Source organism: Balaenoptera physalus, assembly GCF_965194825.1.
Source record: "Balaenoptera physalus genome assembly, chromosome: 2".
Classification (NCBI taxonomy): domain Eukaryota; kingdom Metazoa; phylum Chordata; class Mammalia; order Artiodactyla; family Balaenopteridae; genus Balaenoptera; species Balaenoptera physalus.
The window spans coordinates 54,667,735-54,678,655 of record NC_138883.1 but is presented as its reverse complement, the minus strand read 5'-3'; the positions used below and the strand labels follow the sequence as shown (position 1 = coordinate 54,678,655).

The 10,921-nt window shown below is 33.6% G+C and overlaps 1 protein-coding gene across 7 annotated transcripts in view; it reads left to right on the top strand.

The window, feature by feature from the left end:
* The window catches only part of PRPF39 (pre-mRNA processing factor 39), a 36,917-nt gene that overhangs the window by 13,673 nt on the left and 12,323 nt on the right, over positions 1-10,921 (top strand). For 4 of the 7 annotated variants that reach the window (XM_082452121.1, XM_082452125.1, XM_082452119.1 and 1 more), the window contains exons 2-5: positions 1,622-1,968; positions 2,882-3,007; positions 3,651-3,769; positions 8,715-8,882. In XM_082452121.1, coding sequence (XP_082308247.1) covers positions 1,651-1,968; positions 2,882-3,007; positions 3,651-3,769; positions 8,715-8,882 — 731 coding nt within the window. In that variant the 5' untranslated portion in view covers positions 1,622-1,650. Of the gene's footprint in view, positions 1-1,621; positions 1,969-2,881; positions 3,523-3,650; positions 3,770-8,714; positions 8,883-10,921 lie in introns of those variants that run through there. The other 3 variants (XM_082452122.1, XM_082452124.1, XM_082452123.1) reach the window with 3 other exon arrangements.

Below are 10,921 nucleotides of genomic sequence, written 5' to 3'. Positions count from 1 at the left end.
ACTTCAGTTAAATAATTGCAGATAAGCCAGAAGAAGAAAGCATCAGCCCAGTTTTATGGGGAGAACAGCCATTAACACCAACTAATATTGTTAGTGTATTTTAATTTGGTATAAATCCTTACAGATCTGTGTGTAGCATGCATATAATATATATGTAGTGGTTATCTTTCTATATCAAGACAGGTGCACATATTTCCTTTTAAATTATTATTATTCCATTTTACAAATATGCCACCTGCTAAAGCAGTGTTCTTAATACTACCCTCTTTTTTCGCTGTAATAGTGTTCTAGTGAATGCTTTTAAACAGATAAATGTTTTTTATCTGATTATATACATAACATAAAATATGCACAATTGCCATTTGGTATATTTTGTGCGACTATCCTCCAGAAACATCTTTTTGTTGCCAATTTGATATCTCATTGTTTTAATTTACATCTTTATTAGTAAAGATTCAGTCCTTTCATATGTTTATTGGTCACACTTGCATTTATTTCTTTGAATTCATTTAGTCTTAATCCTTTTTTACATTATATTGTGCTATATTAACTAATCATGTATTCTGAGTGTATTTTAGGAGTAAATCAATTTTATGGTCTGTTTAGTTTTGAGAATAATCCCTATTTAAAAAGAAGACATGCCCTATAATTTAATGATTCAGTTTCCATTTAAACTGTTAGTGGAAGAGATGAAGTGAATTGTGAAAATATATTGTAGTATTACCTTACAGGATAAAAGAATAATTCCTTATTATTTTATGGCCTTAACCATAAGATGACTTAATTTAAAAGATTTTATGAAGTAACCATCCACATGGTAAAATTTTCATAAATACATTTTTTATGATTTTTTCTTTTTTGGCTGCATGGCTTGTGGGACCTAAGTTCTCTGACCAGGTATCGAACCCGGGGCCCCAGCAGTGAGAGCACAGAGTCCTAATCACTGGACTGCCAGGGAATTCCCTTATAACTGTGTTTTTATTTTTATTTTTTTATTATTATTTCTTTTATAGCTATGTTTTTAGTAACACTTATTCATTTTAAAAATCACTCTTTAATTTTAAAACCTTAATGTGTATCTTCTATAATAAAATCAAACCTAGCTGCTAGGATTTAAAATTTATAGATATATTTCAACAGTATAACCTTCTTAAAAATCTATCCTGAGGTAAGTTATGAATTTCCCTCTGAAACATTTATATCCATGACCAGAATTTGTTTTGTTAGCTAAAGCCTCCAGAACAGATATTAAAGATATTGCTGTTTTTCAGGATTGGTAGCAAGATAGCATTCAGACATTAAAATTTAGATTCTTAGCTAGCTAAGGAACACTGAATTCTAGATATGATTGCTTCTTTAGGGAGCAGGCTCAATACTCACTGTTTTATAGATGAAGGAGCTAGTTTTTACTCAGTCAACAATAAACTGGCAGAATTTTGGAAAATTTGTTGTAAAATTTAATTTGTAATATAAAAACTAATAAACCTTCTGATTATGACTTACAGGAGAGCTCAAGAATCAAATTAATATATTCCTTTAATAGCTAACTTGGGCTTTTAAAAGGTGGTTTTGATGATGCCAAATAAACATTTGGAAGATGTTTCTCTTTATGTTTCCACAGATCATTAACTGAAGAAAAAATAAACAGCCATGCAAAATTCTCACATGGATGAGTACAGAAATTCCAATAATGGCAGCACAGGCAACAGTTCAGAGGTAGTGGTAGATCAGTCTACTGATTTCAGTACTGAGATTATGAATGTTACAGAAATGGAACAGTCACCTGATGGATCTCCTAATGTGAATACAACTACGGAAGAAAATGAAATAGCAAATACTGTGGACCTTCCAGTGACAGAAACAGAAGCAAATTTCCCTCCAGAATATGAAAAGTTTTGGAAAACTGTAGAAAGTAATCCTCAGGATTTTACAGGCTGGGTATATTTGCTTCAATATGTAGAACAGGAGGTTAGTAACTATTTAAATGGGATTAGAGGGGACAGAATAATCAAGTAATATCAGACTAGGCCTTATTGTTTTGTAATTAAAGATGCCTCTTTTATAATTTTCAGATTAAGTTGAAGAACATTTTAGATAATATTTTTTTAGCTTCAAAAATAATTTTGATAGCATTTGTACATTATGGAAAGTATTAGAATCAAAGTCTAATGTTTGTAATAATTGGTGTGTGTATGTATGTGTGTATAAAATTGCTGAAATAAAAAAATTACGTTGCTGTTTGACAGAATTAGTTCCTTCTGTTTCAAAGGATAAGATTGCATTTGTAGGAAAAAGGGCTGCTGTGTGTGTGGTTTTTAAGCCTGCCATTTATTTTGAGATAATAACAGGCATACCTCGTCTTATTGCGCTTCACTTTATTGAGCTTCACAGATACTGCGTTTTTTACAAATTGAAGGTTTGTGGCAGTCCTGCGTCGAGCAAGTTTGTTGATGCCATTTTTCCAACAGTATTTGCTCATTTCCTGTCTCTGTCACATTTTTGGTATTTCTTGCAGTATTTCAAACTTTTTCATTATTATGTTTGTTATGGTCATCTGTGATCAGTGGTATTTGATGTTACTATTGTAATTGTTTTGGCATTTTTCAGCAATATTTTAAAATTAAGGTATGTACATTGTTTTTTTAGACATAATGGTATTGCACACTTAATAGACTACAGTGTAGTGTAAACAGAATTTTTGTGTGCACTTGGAAACCAAAAAATTTGTGTGACCTGCTTTATTGCGATAATACGCTTTATTACAGTGGTTTGGAACTGAACCCGCAATATCTCTGAGGTATGCCTGTACGTTTGAAAGGAATAATAGTTTTTGTGACAAAAATTTCCAAGATGTTTAAACACCTTGTTTTATTTTCATCAGAATCACTTGATGGCTGCCAGGAAAGCGTTTGACAAATTTTTCATACACTATCCGTATTGCTATGGTTATTGGAAAAAGTATGCAGACCTTGAAAAGCGGCATGACAACATTAAACAATCAGATGAGGTGCGTACATTACTGAATAAAGTTATCTCCATTAGGTACTGTAAGCCAAATAATAACAAAACAGACTTTTTTTGGCTGGCAGTACCTACGATTTATGGTCAAACAATTTTATAGGGTATTTTATTTGCATTTGTCACTCTTGTGGCATTTGTAGCTAATATTTTCTCTCTTTGTTGGCAGGTGCGTTAAACCTCTACAGTTTGTCAAGCTTTGCAGTGCAAGCCTCTGTATTACACTGCAGCTTAACAAGTAGGGCAGGGCTTTTCTCTCACTTACATTTATTTCTCATTTTCCAAACAATATAGTTGGTTTGCTAGTCACATTTGCTACGTCTTATTGCATTTTTGGTCAGACGCTGTCATTGATGCTCTAATGGGTCTGTGCCCTATGGTCTGTAACCCAAAGCCTGCCCACACAACCCGGTCAGAATGCAGGGACTGCTGCGCTTTGAAGATCAAGACTCTGCACGTGGGGATCAGAACATTGCCATGTTCTATCCAACCTCCACCCAAATGGTAATGGTAGATTATTTAAACAAAATTCCAGTAATTAGTATTTCTAAGGTTCACCGGATAACACAGTGTTGCCTCTCTGTTAAGAAATAATTAAATATTTGAAGTACAGTTTGTTGTTTTCTTCTTAGGTGTATCGCCGGGGGCTTCAGGCAATACCTCTTAGTGTTGACCTTTGGATACATTATATAAACTTCTTAAAAGAAACATTGGACCCTGGTGATCCTGAGACAAACAGTACAATAAGAGGGTATGTGAAACACTGATACTTAAATGTATTTAAAGATATAAATAAGTCAAGTATTCTGATATTGATAATAGAACTACTCATGAATGCTAAACTAAAAGTTTAACTTTCTTTTTCACTATTAAAAAAATGATACACATAGTAAACTTATGCATGATTATTAAAAAATGTACATAACAAAGTCCTCCACCATTCCACACCCCCTTATGTCCCCAATCCCTCTCCTCTCATGGTTAATTACTTGGGGTGTGTTCTTTCAGATACACATAGATGTACATATATGTGTGTATACATATTACACATTTTTGTTTGATTTTTTAAAAAAATTAACAGAATGTTTTAGAAATTCTCCCTACCATTTTTTTTAACCATTGCAAGAGTGTTTTATAGTATCAAGGTAGTATATTTTATTTCACCAAATTCTTATTTATAGGAAATAATTAGTGCTTCAGTGAACATCTCTTTACAAGTCAATGTTTATGTAGAGCACTCTAGAAATGGAACTTGTGTCAAAGGGAATCGCAGCTATGTTTTGTCAAATGTTCTTTTAAAAGTGGTACCAATTTTAAACTCCCACAGTGTATGAGGGTAGTCATTTTCCCATAGTCACGCCATGTTTTTTTTTTTTTAACCTCCAGTAGTATTTCATTATCTTAGTTCACATATCTGTAGGTTGGTCATCCTGGTTTACCATCTTTTCAAATGCTGTCTGTATAAGGCATTTTTACATTGCTTGTTCATGTCATTTGCTCATTTTACTTTTGGATTGTCTTTGTTACTGATTATAGGAATTTAAAATGTGTTTTTGGTTTTTATTTTCATCAAATTATTTATATGTACATGTAGTTTAAAAAGTTAATGTTAAACTGCTTGTAACAAAAAGTGATCCCTCCACCTCTCTTTAAATATTTTAGCCGTTTCTTCTGATATTTTGCAACATGTTTATAACAGTAGCACTCTACTGCTTTCTGCTTCTCTCTCACTGCCTATAGACATTATCATTCTGTTATGGTAGATGAGAATTTTTAGTTCACTTATACCCTGTCTTCCCATTCCTCATCTTTCCAGTATGGATAGGTTTCATAGCTTTTTGTTTTTCCTGTAATTACCCCTTTCCTTCCCTCCCCCCTTTTTCCCATTTGCCTGGCTTTCTTTAAACATTTAAAATTTTCTACCCCCTCCCACAGCTACTTTCAGTAGTCAGTACTAATACTGACTTTCCACACGTACAAATGCTAACTATATAAGTTACTTTTTGAAACTAAAAAATGTATGTATCTAGTGTTATTCTACTTAATCTGAACATTACAGAAAGAGAATTATGTTCTGAGAAATGTAAATTCCATTTTTTTTCCTCCCTCTTGGAGATAGCCCTCCTGGAACCTCCTCTTCTGTAATCTGGACTGGTTGCTGTATTCTGATTCTGTTGTACAGCAGTTTTTGGATTTTCTCATTATCATGATTCTAGGAGATGTCTTTACCTTTTTCCTGGGTTTCAAGCTTTATTTACTAGAGCTTGTTAGATCCTACTCTTTCTTGGTTCATGCCTGACTTTTAGAGGAGTACATCCCATAACTTCCTGATAAAGGATGCTTGGAATGAAAAAAATTTTTTTGTATCTTTATGTCTGAAACAATTGATGGTCCGGTGGGGTGTAGAATTTTGAGGTGAAAGTAATTTTTCGTTAGGGCTTTGAAGGCATTTCTCCATCTATCTTCTGGTGTTGCTTTTGAGAAGTATTATACCATTCTTCTTTTGAATTCTCTTTATGTGACTTGTTTTTCTTCAAGGAGGCTTTTAAAATGTTCTCTTTATCTTTGTTGTAACTGCAATTGTAATGCTTTGGTGTGGACTTTCTTTTTCTAGTTAATTGTGCTTACTTAGTGGGCCTTTTCCATCTGAATGCTTTAAAGCACATCTTTCTAGTCTTAGAAATGTTATTATTGTGTTCATTCTTATTTTGATAATTTCTTTTCCTTCGTCTTCTCTGTTGTTTTCAATAGTTGGATATTGGACCTTCTGTTTTAATCATTTAATTTTCTTATCTTTTTCCTTTTTCTCAATCTCCTAGGATTTGTTTGACTTTTTGAGGTATTTCCTTGAACCTTGTATTGGATTTTTAATAGCTGCCATAAGATTTTTAGTATCTAAGAATCTTTCCTCTTCTTTGAATATTCCTTTTCTTATAGCCTCCTATTCTTGTTATATGGCTGCATATCTTTTTTCTTAATATCCAAATTTTTTACTTTTTAAAATATTTATTAATTATTATTTTAAATATTTATTTATTTATTTTATTTTGGTTGTCTCAGGTCTTAGTTGTGGCATGCAAGCTCTTAGCTGTGGCATGCATGTGGGATCTAGTTCCTGGACCAGGGATCAAACCCGGGCCCCCTGCATTGGGAGCGTGGAGTCTTAACCACTGTGCCACCAGGGAAGTCCCATATATTTATTTATTATTTTATTTATTTATTTATTTATTTATTTATTTATGGCTGTGTCTGGTCTTACTTGTGGCACGCGGGGTCTTCGTTGAGGCCTGTGGGATCTTCTAGTGTGGCACGCGGGCTCTTTGTTGCGGTGCACGGCCTTCTCTCTAGTTGTGCTGTGCGGGTTTTCTCTCTCTCGTTGTGGTGTGCGGGTTTTCTCTCTCTAGTTGTGGAGCGCAGGCTCTAGGGCGCATGAGCTCTGTAGTTGTGGCACGTGGGCTGCAGAGTGTGTGGGCTCTGTAGTTTGAGGTACACGGGCTCTCTTGTTGAGGCGCTGGCTTAGTTGCCCCGCGGCATGTGGGATCTTAGTTCCCTGACCTGGGATCGAACCCGCGTCCCCTGCATTGGAACGTGGATTCTTTACCACTGGACCACCAGAGAAGTCCCTGGCTGCATATCTTTTTAACATTTCTTTGAGGGTATTAAGGATAGTTGAAATTTTCTCTGCCCTCAGCACTGTTTTCTCTTTTTTGTTTGTTTGCTTGTTTTCATATCTGATATGTTTGATCTCTGGATTTCTGCTCATGTTAAAGAGTCAATACTAATAAACTGAATGGAAGTTCTGTACTACATTGTTAGCTGGCATAAAGGGCTTCACAATGCATGATCAGGTGGCTACTCAGGGTTTTGTTGGGGGACTCCCAGTGTTGGAATCCTTATATCTTATTCCTATACCAAGCAGTTTCTTCATTGAAGGATCATCTGATCTGCCTGGGGAGCATATACCTAGCTTCTGAAATCCCATAGCTGAGCAGGAAAGTGGGTTCAAGGCCTCTTACCATTCATTAAGCAAACCTTCGTCTAAACATTTTGTTCATTACCTGTCATCCTTCCTCTTCCAGCTACCTCCAGTTTTCTTAGTGTCTGGTGCATTAATTTCCTGAATCATTTTGGGATTCTGCAGAGGAATAACATGTATTTTAACTCCCTTGAAAATCTCAAACACAAACATACATGTGTGTGCACGTACCACACACACACACACACGCATGTTCTCTCAATGCCTTATGTGTATTAAACATATTTCCCCCAGTTTTGGCACATCATTGTTTAGTGTATCTTTATCATATAGAGGTTTGTTTTTGTTTTTGTTTTTTTCTTACTGTGGTTCAATTTGCAATCTTTTATTGGTTTCTGAGTTTTGTGCCTATCTTGCCAAGAATATATAAATCTTGAATTTTTTTCTAATTCTTTTTATAGGCTTTTTTTTTATAGTTCACTTACCTGACATTTAGCTTGTGTCTTTTGTGAAACAGATTAACCTTAGTTTGTGTCTTTGGCAAGTCACAGATTAACCTTTTATTTTTTCCATTTGGAATAGTCTATCTTTTCTACAATGATTTATTATTTTTTATTTTTTAAATTAAAAAAATTTTTTTTGTGCATTGATTTAAAATACTTTATCATATACTAAATTCTCACATATACATAGGTCTATTTTGTTTTCTTGGGAACTGTTTTGTTAATCCATTTTTCCGATACCAGGCCAGTGCCATACTTTTAATTATTATAGCTTTCTAGTTTCTTTTGATACCTTTCAGGAAAATGCCTGCTGCTTTGTACTTTTACAAAAATGTTTTGCATCTTTGTATGCTAGATGAATGTTAGAATTTGTTTTTTTCTCTTCCATCCAAAATTTCTTAGAGCTTTGATTGGCATTCAGTTAACGTTGTAGATTAATTTAGGTAGTGTAGTTTATACTGTTAAAAATCCCTCTTGATTCTAATATTTATTTTGAAAACATGTATCTAAAATTTTATCCCATTGGGATATCAAATCCAGTGATTAAAATTGCTTACAGAAATCTCTTCAAATGAGCTAAGTATTTTAAAATAAATGATTTTGTAGTAAACTGTAACTGTGGAATTTTAGAATTAGAGAATTTTGAGAGTTTTAAAATATATGTATATTTCTCATTACCTGACAAGGCAGCTGGACCCCTTGTTGGAGAGTTGTTTTGCCAGAAAATTATTTCTTAAAGTGAGATAAATTTTGTCTGTTTGTCTTTTGCCCTAAAGGAATCTATTCAACAGACATTTCAAGTTTAACGAATATTTTAGTGTCTACTGTGTTACTCTTATATGTTTGCAATGTAATTTGCATTGCAAATTTATATCATATAAAACAATATACAGTTACATAAAATTACATTTACCTATTCCCTTTGTTTTCTCTTTTTTTTAATCAACTATCATACACTTTTCTACTATTCCTTCTTCCTTTTAATCTCTACTTGTATAAAGTTGAATATAATTTTGAATTTAGCATTATCTTCTAAAATTTAGAAATATTTTATTTTTATTTTTTTGCTTTTTTAGAAATGGAGGTATAATTGATGTGTAACATTAGTTTCAGGAGTATGACAATGATTTGATATTTGTATATATTGCAAAGTGTAGAAATATTTTTAAAGTGATTTTATCTTGGAAAGATAACTTAGAGGTAATTTAATTTTTCAGAACTTTTGAGCATGCTGTTCTAGCTGCAGGAACAGATTTCCGATCTGACAGACTCTGGGAAATGTATATAAACTGGGAAAATGAACAGGGAAACCTGAGAGAAGTTACAGCTATATATGATCGTATTCTTGGTATTCCAACACAGCTGTATAGTCATCATTTTCAGAGGTGAGTGGAAAAATCAGGTCGTTAAAATTTTTTTGTGATTACTCAGGTAATTAATTTCCAATAATGAGGATACTTATTCTCTTGAAATGTAAGATTCCATTAGACGCAAACAGGAATAAATTTTCTTGCTCGATAATCACAAGTTATACACTTTTAAATTTTGACACTTTCAGTATAGCTTATAAAATGTTTAGGAACTTTACTGGTTTTAGACGGAAGGTTCTCTTTATCTGTTTTATAGGTGAGGAAATGATAGGAATCTTGTCTTTTGTCTAAGATATTTCAGAGTAGTGAAGGAATGAGAGAAAAGAATCTAAGTTTAATTATTCTTTATGGTTAACGCAGTACATGGCACATAATAGATGCTTATTTAAAACATAATGATTTACTAAAGGTCCATTCTTGTGATTCACATAACATCTTATATCCAAAAGAGCAAAGAATGTATTTTATGTAGTAAGTCCTGTTTATATTCAAACAATCAAAAATAATTTCAGTTTAATTTTCTACTATGATAATCTGTTATGACTGGTATCATTTCGTTTTAATGAGTGCTGTTAAAACAACTAGTTCTGTGTACTGTGATTTCCATGTTTCTGTTGTATTCAAAGTATCCCACTAATAAGGATCCCACTAATACGGACTTAGTCTTTCTGAACAAGAAAGTTATGAGGACTGTGTTGATAAATGATAAATGTTTGCTATTCTTAACTGCCATACATACTTCTGTCATAATTTTTATAACTACTATTGTGGTAGAGTCTGTAAACTTTAGGTAGTTATTAAGTAAGTGATTTTCTAAATTTTTCTTTACTAACAAATTAGAAAACTTTATGAAACGTTTGTACAGAACTGTGGATCAATTTGCTAAGCTATGTAGACCCAGGTTAGAAACAGAAAGCATGTGGTTCTGAATATACCATCTCTGTTTTTCATGAAATAGAGGAGGTGGGCAGGTTTCTAGGGTATAATGACCTAGGGAGACACTTGCTGAAAGAGATTATTAACACAAGGGTTGGCATGTGGAGACGCTTGGTGAATATTTGTTGACTGAATTAAAAAAGTTAAAAATATATTTTTAATGTTTTTTTTTTTTTTAAAGATTTCTTGATTGATTGATTGCTATGTTGGGTCTTCGTCTCTGCGCTAGGGCTTTCTCTAGTTGCGGCAAGTGGGGGCCACTCTTCATCGCGGTGCACGGGCCTCTCACTATCGTGGCCTCCCGTGTTGCGGAGCACAGGCTCCAGATGCACAGGCTCAGTAGTTGTGGCTCACGGGCCCAGTTGCTCCGCGGCATGTGGGATCTTCCCAGACCAGGGCTCGAACCCGCGTCTCCTGCATTAGCAGGCAGACTCTCAACCACTGTGCCACCAGGGAAGCCCCTTTAATGTTTTTTTAAAAGCCTTTAAAAAAGATTTTAAAAGTTATCTGGGACAAAGCGGGTTCCTTTCATAAACCAATTCTTCTAGGGTCTAAAATATAGGTAAAATATATGATTATAATAATTGTTGGTAAGAAAAAATATGACTAGGAAACAGTTATACAGACAGTGTTCTGAGTGCCTTATAACTCATTTAATCATCACAATAAACCAGGTATAGGTATAGATACTATTATTTATGTACATTTTATGGAAGTAGAGGCAAAGAAAGATTAAAGTATTTGCAAAAGGTCACAGAATAAGTAAGTGGTTGGAAGCTGATTGGAACCTAGACGGTGTGGCCCCAGAGTTCTTGGTGTAGTATTTTTTTTTTTTTTTAATATTTCACTGGGCTTTTAAAAATGCATGTATGAGTATAATAGAGATTAGTGGATTGCATTACACATACTGCTTTTTAATCTACTCTTTTTCACTTAATGTAATGAGACCCACTTTCCTTATGAGTATAGCAAACTCAGAAGTAGTGTTGGTATAAGTAAATCTTATAGTTTATGTAAGTAAACTAATTCACATGACTAATTGCTTTGAGAACTGCTGAAATGTTTTCTTTTGCCAAATATACTTCTCCTATTTAAAGTCAGTTATTTAGCGCTTGCCA